The 19,622-nt window shown below is 36.6% G+C and overlaps 1 protein-coding gene across 1 annotated transcript in view; it reads left to right on the top strand.

Moving 5' to 3' along the window:
* The window catches only part of IL17REL (interleukin 17 receptor E like), a 39,224-nt gene extending 19,602 nt beyond the window's left edge, over positions 1-19,622 (top strand). The window contains exons 3-17 of the mRNA XM_027741863.2: positions 1,062-1,211; positions 1,800-1,909; positions 2,729-2,843; positions 4,339-4,383; positions 5,189-5,328; positions 5,496-5,567; positions 7,702-7,756; positions 8,424-8,587; positions 10,945-10,992; positions 11,665-11,722; positions 12,053-12,198; positions 14,751-14,810; positions 15,864-15,921; positions 18,385-18,439; positions 19,391-19,622. Of these exons, the coding sequence (XP_027597664.1) occupies positions 1,062-1,211; positions 1,800-1,909; positions 2,729-2,843; positions 4,339-4,383; positions 5,189-5,328; positions 5,496-5,567; positions 7,702-7,756; positions 8,424-8,587; positions 10,945-10,992; positions 11,665-11,722; positions 12,053-12,198; positions 14,751-14,810; positions 15,864-15,921; positions 18,385-18,439; positions 19,391-19,418 (1,304 nt within the window). The 3' untranslated portion in view covers positions 19,419-19,622. The remainder of the gene's footprint in view (positions 1-1,061; positions 1,212-1,799; positions 1,910-2,728; positions 2,844-4,338; positions 4,384-5,188; positions 5,329-5,495; positions 5,568-7,701; positions 7,757-8,423; positions 8,588-10,944; positions 10,993-11,664; positions 11,723-12,052; positions 12,199-14,750; positions 14,811-15,863; positions 15,922-18,384; positions 18,440-19,390) is intronic.

Below are 19,622 nucleotides of genomic sequence, written 5' to 3' on the forward strand. Positions count from 1 at the left end.
TTACACCAATGACCAAGGAATTAAGCAGAGACTGTTGCTCCTGCATACCACTGGGTATCTACAACTGCACGTCTTACGATTCAGTCAAGAAAATATCTTTTTGAGCAAAGAGGCAGAGCTAAAACTAATCCTCACCTATCCCATTATTAGTAAGAGTTATCAGGTAGTTCTGCAATATAATAACCTCCCAATTAATTGTGGGTGGATTGATTGGGTGTTGTACAATAACTTTCCATCCTGAGATACCTTCAGGATTATTACACGGCCTATTCTTGGAACATGGAGTATAGTATTCACATCTGGCTGCTGTGCACTGTTCTTCTTGGGGCCTTTTTCTTTTACACAGAAAAAGGTGGTGGCTCTGCAAACTGATGTTCTAAGGCTTTGGAATGACTAAATTTCCATAGGGAAATAAGATGAGACATAGCTGTGTTTCGTGCTTACTGATTACTGTGTTCTGTGCCTTGAAGAAGTCCTGGATAATATTAATTCTGCTCTTGCTGTTTTGGTCTAAAGCAGAAGGAAATCCTGTAGGTGTAAGGGATTTTTCCATGACTAGGAATGCAATGGTGCCCTCTTGCGTGAAAGTGATATTTTAACAGCAATTGGGACCATCAGAAAATCCTAAAATTAAATCCTAAAAGATATGAGAGTGCTCGCAATATACAGGTAATGGTTTTGAAAAAAGTTTAAATAAACTATTAGTTTAGCCATGATCCAGCAGATCTGATTATTTAAAAACAGTATTAGTGTAGATGTGTTCTGCTTAACTTAACTGTTAGAAGTCTGATTGCTGCCTCTTGTGGGTTAACACTTCCCTAAGCCCAGAAATTTATTATCAAACCTCATCTGTACTGTAGTTCTTTCCAACCCTCTGCATTGCTAGTGAAGCCAACTAGCTAAGTTAGCCATGTGAAAGTCTTAGGTAAAGTATTGGCTTTTGCAAAGTGGTGGCTCCCCTACTGATTTCAGGAGAGCTGGAGCTCCACCTGTGGTTCTTTGTCTCACCCAGATATCCTGTGTGCAATGAGGTTTCTCTGTTCTTATGCTTGCATTTGCAGGTGGCATTTTTAACAGCTTCTGCCGTGATGCTCCTGCATCTTTATCTTCTATGGTACTGAGAAGCATGAAGATATCAACCGTGATGAAATGTGTCCAAGGAAGCCCATGCTCTCTTTATTTAAACATTAAAGGAACTCTGAGTCTGGATGGTAGGAATCAGCTTTCCTATTGAGCCGTGACAAATGAATTTTAACTTCCAATATAATACACATAACTTGTCCTCTACTAGTGCCCCAAGCATACTGATGCCCTTTTCTTTCTTGCTCTGAATGCATACACACACATACACACACTAATTTGGTCTGCTTTGGTAACTCAGACATGGATTACTGCCCCAACAGACGGAGAAACAGTTTATACATCTGAAGTTACAGTTCTGCACCAAAATAAAATGAAAGCACACAAACTTTTTGTGCATAGTCTATTTTCACTAACACCCTGCCATTCATATGCTTGTGTTACTGTTTAGATATTTCTTGGTTGCTTCACTCAGAGCTAATAGGTTCATTTTTAAAATTTGCATAATTAAAGCTTTAATTTAAAGCAACCAGTGTCAAATCATTGCTCCTACCCTCATGTGTGTGTTATCTATAATGTCCCTGTTTTAACAGATATAAAAAATGTGTGCCTTTCACTTCAAAGGAAAGCTTACGATATGGTATATTTTAATTTATTTTTTTGTATTTCTTAGAGATGCTTAAATTATATTTTTGAAATCTGCTCCTAACTCATTTCAGAAAATATCCGTGGACTGGAAATATGTTCTCTTTCACTGGACACACAACAGTCTCAGTGCACAAATGTGAGATTCACTAGGAAAAAAAGCAAGATGCTTAATGGAAAGAAGGTAGATGACTTTTTTTTAAGGGGTTGTTTTTAATTTAAATGTTTACAGGCCTTTGGAAAGAAGTATACTTTGTATCTCTCTTATTTTCTTCTCTTATTGACTTTGTGGAAAAATGCAATGAACTGTGTACTTCAGCATTGTCAAATGAAACTCCAAAACAAAATGACCTTTTTCATCCTATAAATTAAATTCCATACCATTTTTGTACTTCCTTTTGGCAAAGGAAGCTGGCTATGCAAAGCCTAATTTTAGAGTATATCCAACATGAAAATCTATATGGAATTTAATAGTTACTGCTGTCAGTGAGGGAATGACCTGCTATAACTGGACCTCAACTTTTGTCTCCTAAATTACTTTGTCTCACAAACTGTTATTGGAGTGAATAAATTTGCTGAAGTTTTCATTAAATATTTAAACAGACATTTTTTCCCCATTCTGCAAGTGTTTGTGCTTGTAAAATGCCTAGGCTGGGGCTTTTGGTAGTATGAAAGATTTTTTTGCTTTTGAAGTTCAGTTAGCATTAAATACCTGTATTTCTATGCTTTTAGTATTATTTGACATCTTGTAGATATTTTGATTTCTAAAAGTGAAGAAGATAGCAACATCTTGGATTAGAAATGATGATACTCTGAAATCCTTTTGTTGAACTGTATCTGCTTCTTTTGCATTCTTAATGCTACAATATCTGAGACTGCTTAATGCTGCCTGTAAATATGAATAATCTGAAGAAAGAATATTGCTTGCTTAACTCTTGTTAACCAATGTTTTTTATGTATCTGGAAGTCATCATGAACTTGATTTTATAAATGTTTTAAACAGGTACAGGTACAATTCAATTGTGTTGAAGTCAATGTAGCACAACACATCTATGTGACCATGAAAACTGTACCAAATTACTGTGAAGTCAAGCTGAGTCAGGAATACTATGTTGAAGGTAGGAAAACATCTTAAAACAGATGTTTTTCAAGAATCATCTTGTCAAAGAAAAAAACAAAACGAACCAAAAAACACAAAGGTAAAAGCAAGTCCAAACCACGGTTCTGGGATACACTGACATAACTGATGGTAGAACATGTATGCCAGGACCAGTCTTAGCCTACATTTCAGTGATTTTCTTTTTGTGTGCAAGGAAAGGTCTCAACTTGCTATGAAACACAGAGTTTATATCTAAAAGTATATGGAAAACTGAACAACGCTATGCATTTGTCTCAGCTGGCCTCCTTGTGATGGACACACGCTCTTTCTCTGCCCTTGGGTTCGGCCCCGTGTGCTCTCTATCCTAAGATGGAGCCTCCGCTTCTCTGCATGGTTAGGCCATGGGTGGTTTCAGAGGACAAGGAAAGCTTAATAGGAAAGCCTACAGAAACTGAGTTTTACTTTCATTAACTAGTTGTTCTATTGCCTGTTGACACATTACTGGAAATGATAAGGTAGCAAATTTCCATGTTTTTGGGGTAAAGTGCCTACAAATTTTTTACAAATTATGCCATGTGCATACAAAAATATATTCAGCACTGTGGTCCAACCAAGATACAGTGTGGCCAGTGGAGGTAAGTGCAAAAAATGACATGAGAACCCTTGTTCGATCCAGTGCCTGGGTTTGTCCCGCCTTCCCGTCTCCAGAGCACACGAGTGGGGGGACTCTTGCCCTTGCCCCTTGGAAAAATGTCATCCCTTACATACAGTTTCACGCTTTCATTGAAGTAAAGCCTTTTTGTGCTTGAAAAGCCTTTCCTTTTCTTGATAAATCCTGGTTCGCTATTGAAGCATATATGTACTTTGTGAATAAAGAGGAGGGAAAATAAAGTTTTATACAGCCCAGTTTTAAGACATTTTACAATGGTGAGTCAACAAATGAAAATAGGAAATATTTCTCTGTGAAAAAGCATTTTGTGGGGAAATGGGAGCAAAGGACTTGCTCTAATACTGAGTTATGCAAGGAGAAGTGAAAACAGTAGGCAATACAACACAAGTTGATTCAGTGTTCTTAAATAGAGTTAAGTTTTGGAGATACAAATATCAGACGTTAGTTCTGAAAGCGTTGCCTGGATTCTAATTCTGGTAAGTTCCCTGCGAGCTAGATAAGGTGTTTCTTTCTAAGCTTGGAATCAGAATGGCAAAAATGCACAGTTTTAAGGTACTAGGTGAAGAGGTGCAGTGTTATATCTTAGACCGATGCCTTAAACATTCCAGTAGAAACTCCACACTGGGGAGATAGTTCCTTAAGGCATATTGTGATACAATCTCTGTGTGTGGGAAGAGTACTTTTCTTTTTTGCTGTTTATCTAGAAGCAGATGTAAATCTGCCTTTAAAAAGGGGGATAAGAGATAAGTTTCCTAATGAGAAGCTGTTGGATAATTTGAGAGTTTATTTACAGAGTTATATGAATTAAGCAGCACTTAATAAAATTCTGGCTTTTATTTTGCAGATTGCAGAAACAGTGATGTGGGAAAATATATTCCAGCTTGTTTGGGTGAGCTGATTCTATACAACTTAGAGCTGTGAGATATTTCTGATGACCTACACCATGATATTTTTTCATACATGAATAAGCAGGCGAAAAATGTATTTCCAACTATCACTACTTCTAATTACCATGTAGTTGATAGGTCATGTCCTGGAAAATTATTTTCTCTGTGTTGACTTGGAAATGCTAGGTAGCAGATAAAGATATTTACAACCTATTTACTACTTAAACTTTTGGAAATAGATTTGTGTCCTTTCTGTGTACTTTGGATTGCTGGTTTTATGTTTTGTCTATAGAAATATCTCATAAATAGATTGAAATTAATTTGCCAAACTGCTATCCTGATTTTGGCATACCCATGAATATAATAAAAAAAAAATATCCCCCCACATACTGCATTTGTCTAACACAGTTGCACATATTTTTTATGTAATTAAATTACAATCTTTGGTTAATCAGCTTTTACAGTAGTATTAGTGTGTATATTTCATGTATTTGTAAGATTACAATTATTAAATTTGAAGTAAAATACGTAGGTGTCTTGGCCTGTCAGTATTGCAAGTGCTGTTTTAAAACTAAGTAATATTGAAGAAAAATTATTGTATCTCATAAAATAAGAATAACTTGAGGAATATCAGGATATAAAAATAATAATTTCAAACATCCTAGGTAAGAATTTATAGATGTTGAATTTCATCTCCATGAAGTTATGAAATACATTTTGTACCTTTTATAAATAAATAAAAAATAGAAACAATAAATTAATAAAGAAACAGATGTGATAATTTCATGTTTGAATTTTATTTTTCAGCTGGAAAGTTTGATTATAATGTAGACAGGGCAAGGAAACTTATAACAGTGAATGTATCCAACTTTCCCCGAGAACAAGATTATTATGTTCGCCTGTGCTACAAATGGTTTACCTGTGAAGATGCAGGGGCATTTGCTGTGGTGAGTTAAAGCTCATAGCAGTTTGTCGAAATGTTGAAAGGGTGACTTGTAGGTGGCAATGCTCATTAAGGTCATAGTTATAAGAAATGGCCTTCTACATCTATATCATTTAACTTTATTAAATGTAATTTACAGTCCTGGATTCATGACCATCTTTTTCATTTCAGATAAAAGGAAAGGAATCTTTTAAATCAGTTTCTCTGAAATATTCTCAGCTACTCCCGTGTCTTTGCATTGAGGTAATACAGTCTGGAATTTGGTACATACTTGCATTTCTGATTAAAGAAATTTTATCAGGGATTTGTGCTAAGAAATGAGGAAAAGTCTCTCAACCCAAGTTTTTTGACAGGCTTGTTTCAGCTTATGATTTTGAAAATGTAGAAGTGATTTTTTAGGAAATGCTAATTAAAATGGTGATCAGAAAAAAAATGGGACACAATTTACATTAATTTATGGAATGTGTTGTGTAAGACTATTTTGACTGATTTTTTTATAAGTAATGAAAAAAAGAAAATTTAATCTGACTGAATGTCAGCATATCATTTGATATAGTGTTGCATAAGAAACTAAAAGAGAAATTGAGGAAGCTGAGAGCGAGAACAAGATAAGTTTGGTAGATAATACCTGGCTGCAGGGCTAACTCAACAACTCCTCTTGAATGTGACTGTGCTGGTAGGGAGATTATTTAAGGATCACACTTATAGCCATTCTAATATAAATGTTTTCATCAATGACATGGGCACAAATGGGTGGGAACATGTAATGAGGTTACACTTTGGAGGTGTAGTCAAAATGGACCACAGGGTCAGGGTAATTGTGGAATCTTCATATGTGACATAACCAAAGGACAATGAAGTGTCAAGTATGAAGTCCAAGTTCATGCACTGCTCTAATAAAAAGAATTCTAGCTGTAAAATGTGAGTCCTCATTTAGAAATAACAGTGGAGGAAAAAAGATGTGGGTGTAATGGTTCATCACAGGATGATTAAACTAACATACTCCCATGATGTAAACATGAACAAAAGCCTAGTGAATTAGATTATTCTGAGCTAACAGGAAACCATGGGCAAGGTCTTCTTTGAAATACTGTAAGCAATTCTTGTATCCATATCCAAGAGAGATTAATTCAAATGGAAGATGTACATAAAAATCTGGAATGGTTGGGGACTGAAGAGACTGTCTTACAAAGGAGATTCAAAGAACATGTTTCCATTAGCCTAGTAAATGTTGCTTACAAGGAAAAATAAGAATTTTTAAGCTAAAACCATTCTTGCTCCAAGGATGAAGGGAGATAAACTTCATTATGTGAATATATTCAGAACAGTTACAGATTTTTTTCTGATAACCTGAGAAGTGACATTTTTGAATAACCTATATACAAAGGAATAAAATTAACAAACCAGTTTAAAATGATCTTGATAAGATGGAAAGATACTATGTGAACCTAGTTCCTCAGTGAATTTTGGGGTAGGATTTACCTTGTGGATTAAGATATCTAAATGTAGATGTTCGAAGACAGGTATCAGCATTCAAATTAGGTATCTAAATTCTTAAAGTCAGTGAAGATCTAGTTAGTGCAGTCAGGTGCTTAACTGACCAAATATAGGTGACTCTTTTGGGATGTGCTGGACTGCACTGTAGATTCCACTGTCTGCATTGGCTAGATTTTTATATTTACTGTAATAGTAGTTTGTGAACTTTAGTCACACTTAGATATGTACATTGTAGGGACCTGAAATCACATACCTAAATATATGAGCTGAACCACAGTCTCTTCCAAGACTAGGGATTTTTATCATTCCACTCTGAAGATATGAGGTCACTAGAAAGGTATTATTCCTCTCAGTGTATATACAGAGAATTCCACAATAGGATTGCTGAGCAAACAGATGAGAACTGTAAGTAACAGAAACATCTGCACATGAATTGAAATAATTAGGGTATAGTAGCAGCCATGAACATATACCTGCAGATTGGGTTAAGTGTTACTCCTCAGATTTTAAGGATGTATCCTTTATCATTACAAAAGCCAGAAGATATAATATTATTATTGAATGTCTTTTGATACCCCTAGAAAGTAATGAAACTGAAAGAAACTTAATGAAAATCAAACTGGAAGACTTTCTAAATGAAACTGGGCTAAATATAGGCACAGAAATAGTAGGAATATAGTGTTAGAAGGGATCACCTTAGTTCAATGATGAACAATAACATAAAAATTTAGTGCAAAATTTCTTTAAGAAACTACTTTCAAAGCTTTCTAACAAACATAGCATCCTTGTCTTTGGTGGAAAGGTTTTCTGTCACATTCTACCTCAAATGTTAAAAATGTGTCTGAGAATCTCTAACTAATGGCCACTTTTTGGATTGTAGGGTTGGCTGGCTATTCCAGATGCAAGAAGGATACAACTTTGCCCCTTTGCAAATGGCAAGTACTGTGTGATTAGTCTTTACAGAAGTAATTTTCAACAGCTCCAGTAGTATGCCACAATTTAAAATTAATCTAAAGTGAAAATCATATATTGCAAAACTTCAAGGAAATCATCATATTGGTTTATTTTGCTGTGGTTGGACTAAATAACGTACTTTGAGACCAAACAGTTCACCAAGTTTTTGCCAATGTAAACACCAAGTAACTTTCTAGTCATTTTCCACATTTTCTAAGTCATTCACAAACTGACCAGAAGAAAGAAAAGCCACTGAGGTCAGCTGTGAAATGCTGATATGAGAAGAGGCTTCAAGGAGACATTTGAAGAAGGTGTCTGACACCTAAATTAAAGGATAGAGCAGGGGGGTGAAAAAGACAGTTAACTGCATGTGGGGGTTCCCATGCTTAATGGGAAATTATTCACACAAAATGTTCCAGCAGTCTCAGAATTTGGTCTGAGATGACAGCTGAAAAAGGAGTAGTCATATTACATACGTATGAAAGTGAAAGTTTTACCAGATAAATAGAAAAAAGTATAACCTGAGAAAGTGTTTTATTGTGTTAAGTCCAACCTTTTGGTTTAAAGCATATGTAGAGGTATCAGACTTACGAACAGTTCTGATTCATGTCTATACATCTTGAATAACGTTCCCCTCTTTGTGCACAGATACGAAGACACTATGGGATAATATTGTTTATAACCCATTGACACAAACCCTAGCTTGGGAGCCAGCCTGTCCTGTGCTTGTCATGGTTAACCTATGCAGATTCACAAAGTTGAACCACGACTGTGAAGACATAGAAAACTCTTCCAAAAATTCTACCGAGAAAGTAAGAGCTATGCAGACTAATTCAAACTGTGAGATTGAATGCCATCACCAAAGGCATAATGTGAAGAGATAGACTTTGGAGTAAGAACAGTTGCAAATTCCTCTCTTCTTCTCTGATACTTTATTCATAGTCACAGTCTGTTCTTGTATGCTAATCACATGATTTATTCAAAATGGTCACTGACTCACTATTAAGAAATAAAAGTGGAGATGACTGGGCAGCTAGTACTGTTTGCTAAATTCTTTGGGGTAAATAGGATCTGCTTTTCATTTATTGTAGAGACAATTCATCTATACTGACTTTGCACTCTAAAAGTTAGGTGTTCAATTCTACACTATTCGTGTCAGATTCCGTTTAAGGGAGACAAACACATTGGGAGAACAACTCTTCTCATCTCTAGATAGGCATAATAGGATGGAGAGATTTCTCTCTGAAGGTACCTCTTTCTTTTTACTACCACAAAGTCTATTGTGATTAGACTAGATTTGAATATTTAATATTTAGACACCTAAAATGTAAATTAGATGAAGCTAAATCTCTTTTAAATCTTTCTGGACACATAACAGTACTTTGGTAGGGCACAACTATTTTGTACCTAAGGTGTCTTTTAAGTGCCTTCCTAAAGCTGGTCCAATGTCTGGAAATTGTGGGTGCTGAAATATTATGTCCCTTAGTTCTTCCAGCACTTCTTCTCTCAAGTTGAAAGGGGTTTTCAAATGCATGTGTCTTGAATGGCTTAATACTTCAGTCTGAAGTCTCATGATGCTGAATGTTCTGGGTTTATGACGTTCATTAGAATTCTGGCTTTCATCTTGAAAAGTAGCTTTCAAGCTTTTCTGATTGTGGAGAGAAGGCAGTAAACTTGAAGTAACAACTGAAAAGGCAAATAAAATCAAATACAAGTTCTTAATTTTTGAAACTTTTGGATTATTATTACTATGATGACGTAACTGGGGGGGGGGGGGGCGGGCTGGGGCTGGCTCAAGACTGTTGAATGTTTTTTTAATTAGGAACTCCTGGCCAAGTGTTCAGTGATTGTTCAGATTCACCATTTTATGAGTTTCAACAAAGCTTTGATCTTGAAAAAACAAATTAATTGAATTTTACACATCTGAGTGATCCCTGGGGGATTAGTCATCTGCTGACAGCAAGCACAACTCATTATTTGCAGGACAGAAAGAGAAAAAAAGCAAAAAAATGAGGTTTGGCTGGTAATGGTTATATCTGTAACCCAGATCAGAATCCAAGGTTAGTTTATTACAGAGAATGAGTGTTTTTCTGTATTTACTCATTGCATTTAATGGATGAATATTAATATTAATCATAGAATAGTAGATTATCCTGAGTTGTGAGGGACCCACAAGGATCATCAACATTCACATACAGAATGAATTCCCCTTTTTAAAAATTAATTCTAAAAAGTTTGATATTGAATTTGGTCCATTTATTGTACTGTAGCCCTGAAAACAATCTCTGTAGTGTCCTGGAGACTGTTGCAGATTCCTCAGCTAGGGCCAGCTCCCCCAGTCAATCCGCACACGGCCACACACTCTAATACTGTGCACATGTACTGACTTAGGCCCCAAAGCTACATCACTCCTCTCTCTAATGAGGGTGGGCCTTTCTCTGTTGATGACTATGCTGTCTCCAGGTCTGAGTCGACTCCTACAGAACTATCTTCTGTGACCCTGTTATAGATGTGCCTCAGGACATATATTATGTTCTCAAAAAAAGTTAGAGGAAAGAAGCATTTGGCCATGATGCTGAGTGTTGTGCTCAGTCACTTAAGCAACAGTGTTTGTTTAAGGAGAATCACTTATATATGTAGTAATTGTTTAAATGAGACAAGGCTTTTTATGGTGAAGCCCTTGGTGGATATAGAGTTGTTAATCACGAAAACAACATTTTGTGGATGGCTTAAGTGGATATCTAAATTCATTTAACTGTTCTGGAATATGGATATGAAAAATGGAAAGATTTCTGAACTGATGGTGGAACATTTTTGAGTGTATGTTTAAATGTTCTGCTGAGTTGTTGATGAGTGGCAAATAAGGGACTGAAATAAAATGACTGTGTAATAAGAATTTTGCACAGGAACCCCCATGGAATCAATTAATTGAGCTCTAATGGGTCAGGCTGATTGTAAAAAATGGTACATGTTACAGATAAAAAGGAAATGATTCACTAATCTGTAGTAATGGTTGTTTCTAACTATTTTATGTGATTAATTTCCTGGGATGTTTATAAAGTAAACAAACCAGTTCCTTTCACAGTAACCAAACCATGAAAATTTTGAATAATTGCTTTTGTGAAACTAGTTAATGAAACTAGCTAATGCGGAGTGCTCTGTCTTCAAGCAGGTTAAATATTCTCGTGTGGACACTCACCCGAGACTTTGCATGAAGGTAAAGGGATTTCTTTGTAAAACATATATTAACTGCCTTCTTTCTGTCAGCTCTGAAAAAAAAAAAAACTGTTCATGTCCTTTAGGATCAATATTTTGTTTTGTAGCTCTCATGAATGGCAACTAAGAATGAAGGAAATGTGAAAGATTAGATTAGAAGGTGATTGTTTGGAAGTGCAGCAGCAAGGATAGATAGGACACAGGTCAGATTGTGCCCTCTGTTTTTTCTGCTTAAGAAAAGCAGGAAAAAAATGTTCTTGGTCAGTGCAAATTCTGAAGAATGCACTCAAATTAATGTATAAAGTTTTCCATATTAAATATTTGAAAATAAAATTATCAACACAAAATTATCAGTACATTTACTGGAGTATCTTTTACTATTCTAGTTGAGAAAAAAATGCCACATAAGTTTAATACAGGCATATTATTGTTTGCTTTTAGATTACTTTTAAGTTGGTGGAACCAGAAGTTTCTGTCAAATATATGTGTCTATCAATACCTGAAGAATTAGGGGACCTAGTTTAAGTCAAGGGTTAGAAGATATCATAGAGCAGGAATGTTGTGAATTAATCTTCTGCAACTTTCTGGAATGCCCTGATCATCATTAGTTGAATATTTTGCCACAGGCTGAAATGGAAAATTTGGTTTTTCTAACACATTTCTCTGCTTTCAGTTTACAACCAAAAAAGGAACTTGGATTAAATGTCCATTTGCTCATGGAGAATTTCCAGGTAAACATATATTCTAAAAATTACATAATATTATATTGCGGAAAATATTTTAATCAGTCACTAGATGTGAACCTTCTCTGTTGAGATGTGTTCATAACACTGTAAATTGTAAATTAAGTCAGAGATTTGAAAGCTTGCTACTTCTAAGTATGCCCAGTAGATCAAGTGTTTATCAGTATAAAAAGTAACTTGTGGGAATCAAAATAATTACCTGCATATCACTTGATAGCACTTAACTAATACAAAAGGCTTTTATTATAGATGTAAAAATTTAGAATATAATATACGGTCCTTGTATATCTAAAAGCAAGTCTTTTCCCCTAATATCAGCTTGGAAAATGAGAACTGCTGCCGTTGCAGAGCAAATACAAGTTTTCTTCACATCCCAAACCAAAGCACAGTTCTCAGTGCTTGTGTGTAACAGGACGCAGATGGCCTCATGTGAATCTCTTGGGATGCACCATTCAGTCTCTGTGGTTTGTATATATTATTTCTTAAACATTGTAAGACTTCTAAACATATCTAACTGCATTCATTTATTATTCCATTTATCATTCTGTAACTTGAATGCATTAATAAACCCATGCATGTACATATTGGAACAATTACTGGAACATTTTAGAAGCATGTAGTTCTAATTCTCATCTCACACTGAAACAAGAAATAAAGATCCTGGAGTTAAATGAGTCACATCAAAGGATGTGACTATTAAGTGGAACCTTCATATTCTTTTAATGTCATTTCTGTAGTGTGGTATTTGTATTTTGCATATAGCAAATGTTACTGTTTAGTATTTCATGTATGGGTCACTGATACAGCTGACCTGGCAAATGTCACATCATGAAATGTAAGACTTGAGACATCAATCTATGATGAACTTGAGCCACTCCAAATCTCACAGCTGCCAAAACAAACCCAACACACAAAAAAAGCTAAGTTTTCAGCCAAATTATCTTTTTGAGCCAACTGACTGTGTGACTACACTGGTTCTTCCAACAGCTAGGACAGAGCGGGAAGAGATTATGGGAGGGTGAGATTTCTGATTAAGGCAGCAGCCAGTCATGAAATGAGAGCCTCATTCCTCTCTTGCAACTAAACCTATATCTCACACATTTTCAGTGCAGCACTGTGGCTTGCCCTTGGCCTTCAACCCTGCCTGCCAGTTACCTTGTTGGCCTGACCTGTGATCTACTGAGAGACACATCTGGAAAGTGAGGTCAAAGAACAGAAGAGCAGCCATAGCATTATTTTTCAAATAGGAGAATATTAACAGGATAGATCCTAGTAGCTACTACGGCCACCATGCTGAAAGACATCCTGCTGGTTCAGCAGCCAGCTCCTCAGTAGTCTTATGTCCACCCCTAAATGTGTGCTCCTGCTGTCTGCTCCCCTGACCAGGTATATGAGATGTCATATGATGGATTTTGAGAAATTTGAGAAATCCAGATGTTGCGATTTCAATTGTTCGCCCATTGACTTCACTCCACTGTAGGGGGATGTGCTTTAGAAGACACAAGCATACCATAGCTCCTACACCTGTCCTCTCTTTAAGATATATTCCAGCTGTATTTCTTTGCCACTATGTGCAGGGACACACTGCAACTGTGCCTTTTTCAAGTGCTTCTGATGCTTTTAGTGAGCAGGGTGCACATACCAGGGGTTAGCTGAGAACTAGGCATCTGTGAATAAAGACTTCTTAGACTCGAAGAGTTGGACACTGAATGGTGAATTTATTTTCTAATGAATCAGTTTAGGTCTTTATTGCACCTCCAGTGCTGAATGTAACAGAGCAGCTGTAAAAAGAGAGTTTTCCAACTCAGCTTTGCTGTTCAAGCTTAGGACATGCTAAAGTGGAAGATGATAACTTGCTCCTCTAGGAGATCCCAGAACTGAATAATCATGGGGAAAGGCCTGGGAAAAATCAGCTATCCTAATCAACACAGACCAGAGAGGGCATCAGTGGTGATATCAAGAGTCTGTCCTAATGGGAAAAGGTATCTTGGGAAATTATGTATTACTGGTAGAGATGGTGATCTGGACAGTAAAAGAGTTGTCAACACTATGTTCAGGGAACATATAGCAGCACTTTCCTTCAACTGTCTTATTTCACATTAAATCTGTGGAGTTTATACTTCCCTATGTGAATTGCTAAGTGAGGGGGTAATGATGGAGCACCAATAAATCACAGTTAGGTATTGAATTGTGTGTTTCCAGAAGGGCACTGATGTCCCTTCCAGCTCAGCATATTCTTTGATTCTGTGATTTAAAAATACTGTTTTCTTCCCTCTGGCACAAAGCTGTTATGTCCTCTGCTACCGTGACAGAAAGGGACCCCACATAAATTGCATACTGTTCCTATCTCAACACCATGAGCAGTATATACAAAGTTTTCATCAAGACCTATCTCTGTGTTCCCAGAAACCAATGTTCATTCTCTATCTAGTAATCCTTTTTCAGTCATGCTCAAAAAAGAACAATTATTTTAGGAGTTTACCACACTGAAGAGAGTAGTGTAGGATTCATAACTATTGGTGGAGTAACTAACATTATTTTGAGGACAAACCATAATCAATCAAATATGAAGTGTCAGACCAGTTAATTTAGGACACTTTTACCCTAAGGTTCGACTTGTTCTCTGCATACAATGGGACGGGAAGTACAGAAGAACTGTAAAGAAAGGGTCATTCCTTTAACTCATGTACACCAGAGAAAAGAAGTGAAGATGATGTGAAGTGAACACGGCATGAGCAGCCACGGCAGGGAGGGTGTCCGCCTTATGATGCTCCATGAAATGTAGGAACATTACCTTTCTCCCTGTGCTCCCACACTGTGCTTGGCAAAACTACACTAGCTGCTTATGGTCACTGAGATCTGGGGCTATGTCTGAAAATAAATAACATTTCATTAATTTTTGTGTCACAGTAGAACATGTAGCATTATTGGCAAACAAAGCAAATAGCTGGAGAGACACAATATATTTTCATGGTATGGAAAATTGTATTTTTCAATTTCTTTTTTTCTTCATAAGGGAGATTCTGTATCAATAACTATGCCACAGGAAATGTATGGGTCAACAATTTGTATTCAGGTAAGTGTCTTGATTTTTCCAGGTACTCTGTACAAAATAAACAAATAAACAAATCTAAAAAAGAAAAGAAAAGAAAACCAGCAGGTACTCTCTCTGCTTTCTCTTTCCAGCCAAATCTGATTACTGTGCAAATGGAGTTGGCAAAGAGCATTATTCATAGCTTGATGTGCTGCCACCACCTCTCATTGAGATGACATTAACAGAGAAGTTGCTCTCCATGATCTTGCTCCTTTGTCAGTGGCAGATAAAGGGATATCATCAGGATATTGCTAATTCTCTCTTTATATGTTTCTTTGTAATAAAAAATTCCAAGCTACCAAAAGATCCAAGTAAACCATAGATGAATTTTTCAAAAATTGACATTAACTAGAAAAGGTGAGGCATATAGCAAACAGCACAGCAAGTGCACAGTGTGCTAGAATTAGCACTCCTGAAAGCAGAGCTGAGCAAATTATTTCTGACGTTTTTGCACACTATTTCTATAGCTGAACTTTAGTCAGAAAACATTAATAGAAGATGAGCATGAAGCTGATAGGTTTATTCCTCTCTGGAGTCCTGGTTCTCAGCAGACACCAAGAGAAAAGAGACTGACAGCTGGAGCTGCGAGGTTCCAGCAGCTGCGCTGGAAGGCTCTTGTCAGCTTCACTTTCTTTTGCTAAGGAGAAAGAGGCATGATGAAAGTGAGACTGGTAAGAGCCTTCTGAGTAATGAGAGATGTTGTTCTTCTTTCCCTAGTGAGAAATCAAATTTGGTAGTAAGACTGATATTTTCCTCCATAAATTATTTATTTTGTAAATCAGACATCTGTCAGCATACAGTTCTTCCCCCTCAAAAAAAACCCCAAAACATTAGTTCTTTCATTTACAGATGTAAAAGTGATTGCAACTCTCTTAATATACACTAAACCAGCAATATCCATACGTGTTTATTTAAAATCAGATTAAAAATGCAGTCACTTGAGTAAACTAATAAAGCAATCTCATTTTGTCAGCACAAGTGCTTAGTAACAGTTCTGCTGAAGGGGGAATAAGCCTCAATTCTTTCTTTTAAAAGGGCTGGAGAACAGATGTAGATTATTCAGTGCCACTGCAAATCTGTGATACCTACTGTGGTAAGTATGCATGATAACATAAGAAGTATTAGGTCTTGATTTTGTAGAAGAGAACATCTCAAGTGAAGTGTGTTTTCACTGGGAAACTGAGGTAGGATTCACTTGACTAAATGCAGATGTCTGCCTGAGAGCTAGATATGCTCAGCTTTATAGACAATGGACTCATACACCTCAACTATCTTCAATTAGCTACTGCAAGGGCAACTTGTGTGGCTGGTTACTGTCTCTGCTTCCTGGGAGAATTTTCCATCCTATGCCAAGTTCTACGTGCCACACCTATATTTACCTTGCTGTCAGTACATGAGGTAACCAGTTAAAAACACTCTTTGGCAAGTAGGCACACAGTGCTGGCATTGCAGTGATTGCAGCACAGCCCTACTTGTGAGTTCCCCACCTCTGCAAATGGGACAGTAGCACTTGCCTCCTCGCAGAAGTACCCTAGAGTATATTATTATGATTTGAGGTACACTCAGATACACCTATGGAGTCAGAATATTCCAAAATCTCCAAGCCCTGAAAGTAAGGCATTGTAGAAGTTAGTGAGTTCAGAGCAAACTAAGGCTGTGGGGTTCACAGTGAGGAGCGCAGGAGTGGATTGACTAGTTTAGAACTAAAAAGTCTGAAAGAAGTCAAGCAGAGAGAAGGCTCAGTCTGAGCATTGCCAAAAACACCTCTCCCCAAACCCACACAAACAGCCAACCTCCCTTCCTAGTTCATTGTAAACACAGTAATTCCTATGACAGATTTTCTCTGTTGTCTAAAAGCAGTTGTCAGTTAACTACAGTTTCAGATTTGGAAGCCTGATACTAAAAAGGAGCAGGCTTAACTTTGTAGTCTAACTGTAGTTCCCTGTGTAAACATTTGTAAAATGCTAGTTCAAGTTTCTTCTCCACTGAAAAACTCATAACCAGCCCACTCAAGGTGAATCAATTAAATAATCAGTGTTGTGGTTCATGTAGTCTGAACTCGTTTTCATTATTCATATTTTCCATTTAACAAATGCAAAGAGTATGACAAAAACATGTAAAAAGGCTCCAGAGATGGCAGTCTGGGAATTCTCCTACACCTTATAGTAGGAGAGACTGGGTCTGCATAGTAAATGAAAGTAGTGGAATACTGAAAACTGACTAAAAACCATTTTGGACACAGTGTTTGATTTAAATGTTGAACTTTTTATCACAAGTTTTTTTTCCTGATGAACAGTTTGTGGAGATTCAGAAAAAGTATATAAGAAACTGTGCACTTACCAAGAATATCAGAAATGTAATATGTGATCACTATGTTTACTGTACATAAACCTCATAGTTCATGGATTCTACCATAATTTGGTTTTGGGAGAACGTGGTCCACATTAGTCAGTGGATAAATCTATCTCTACCAGCTGACCAGGGTTCCCAAAACTTCCCTCTAAGGCAGATGGTATAAGTCAGTGTCAGAGGTAGGGTCACTGTAGTAGGTCAGTCTGTCTCACTGCTGTAATTACTACATTCTTAAAGACTTATCAGAAGTCATCATCTGCTTGTCAGATGTAAGATTTTTAATGTAACAGTAACAGCATCACTAGTAAGGACCTTTGTATTCTTAAAATGCTTACTTTCTGTAGTGAAGTTATTTCTTAAGCACTAGCCTGTTAAAACCAAGAGATGAAATTTTCTTAAAGACATCACTGAGGGTGATAATTGTTACACTGGGATGCTGTTGCATTTGGACCTAAAATGTTAAGAAAAACCATTCACATAAAGGTGAAGAGAATAATAAAATTAAGATCTGTCCATAATCTGTGACAATATGGGTTATACAAAATGTCAAGGCAAATGACAAATAATATTATAATGTCATAGTGAAATACTGAAAATATTTACTGCATACATCTCTGTAAAATAGAAATGTACATTGCTAAGTATTACTGTTAGAGATACTAAGCAGTGTCAGTGTGTCCAAAACAGGCATGATGTTATTAAAATGTATTTTGTTATTGAAAACAAAGACTGCAGTGATAATAGTATCTATTATAAAAAATGGTCAGTGTAGCTAACCATCGTGAAGAGTGCTCTCTTCCCAGCTTCAAGGAGAGCTTTCAGGTATGTAGAATGCATTATTCTGCATGGATTGCATTTTTATATATACGTAGCTGTACGTTGGGAATTAGAAGGACTTACTCTTATTTGCTCTACAATGGATGAAAATGGGAAAATAATGAGGTTTTTTTGTTTGTTTTGCATTTAATAATGATGTAGAGACAAAACTTTGTGTCCTTTTTAAATGTTATGTTTCCTTTGACCACTTTTCTGGACTCTGTTTAATAGAGCATTTTGAGACAGTATTTCACCTATTAAAGAAAGCCAAAACACAACCCTTATCTATTCTGAATGAAACAATAACCCAGATCAGTTCCTGTGAGAATAAATACATGAATCATAATGAAAACAAAACGGCAAACTACATTTGAACTTGTTCCTTCAGGTTTTCACAATCAGTCTTATGGTGATGGAAATCCAGCAAAGGCCATGACACACAGGTATCCATCCAATGTATAGTTTAAAACATCTGTGAGAGTGGATAGAGTTGTTAATCTTGAAACAATATCATTGGCCTTTCTATAGGAACAGAAGCAATATCTGAGTGAACTTTGTATTAGCTAGAAAGAACATCAGGTTCTTATCTCTCCCTTTTTCTTGTCCCCACTGAAAACATTCCTTGCTCCTGTGACTCTCTCCTCTTTCTCTCTCTCGATTGCAGTGTAGTTTGGCATCAGAGGTAGATGCCTTGCTGTGAAAGAGAGGATAAAGGGAGACAAATAACCAGTGGAAGTGAGAAGTTTGTAGAAGTTTGTAAACTAACAAGACAAACTTCAAGAGTTCTGGAACAAGCTCAGATTTGCTGAGCATATCATGAACATTATTAGCACCTGTCCCCTGCTTTCTCACTGATGTTTTCAGGCAGATCTGTTCCCTCCATGCTCTCACTCATTAGACATGTCTGCTCAGCTGTTCCAATGCCTCTTGTCATTCCCACAGCCCTTTGCAAAACACCTATCCTAGGCTATAGACAAATCAGTAATTAATGCAGCCCGTGCACATCCTTTCAGAGCCAACCTAGAAGAGTGGGAGCAACCTTGAAATCCAGAGAGAGCAGAGATGCTCTGAAAAACCCTTGTACAAACATGGGGAAAAGATGCAGCCTTGCAAAATCTGTGCAAATCGTGTGGTTGAGAAGGGGCTACTGTCCTTGCTTTGAGCCAGTCTTTGGCTATTCCCTTGTCAGAAGATACCATTAAGAACAAAGTAGCTTGGTTTTGTTCATTTTTTCATCTGAGCACTGTTTGAAATGTGACAGTCAAGTCCACAAGCTGTAGAAAAATGATTAGATTTGTTATTTAATCCAACTAAGTATGAATGCAGTGAACTTTTTCACACTTTTGAGAAAACCTCCCCAAACAATCTTCTTTCCTTTTCTGTTTTTCCCCTAGGATGAAGAGTGTGCAGTCCTTGCATTGAATTTAACAACATGTTTTCAAGGTCATCAGTATCTTCTTAACGTCAAGTTGTATTTTGGAGCAACTTGCAAATCTTATCTAACTGGTCATCTGTCATGTTAGCAGTTTCTGCTAGTTACTGTGAGATTATTCTCATGAGTGAAGAATTTAACAAGTTGAGCCTATTTTAAGATGACCAAAAGAAGTTAGATTATGATTCCTTATT

The sequence above is a fragment of the Pipra filicauda genome, unplaced genomic scaffold (assembly GCF_003945595.2).
Source record: "Pipra filicauda isolate LSUMZ 115617 unplaced genomic scaffold, ASM394559v2 scaffold681_size158758_pilon, whole genome shotgun sequence".
NCBI classification, from domain to species: Eukaryota; Metazoa; Chordata; class Aves; order Passeriformes; family Pipridae; genus Pipra; species Pipra filicauda.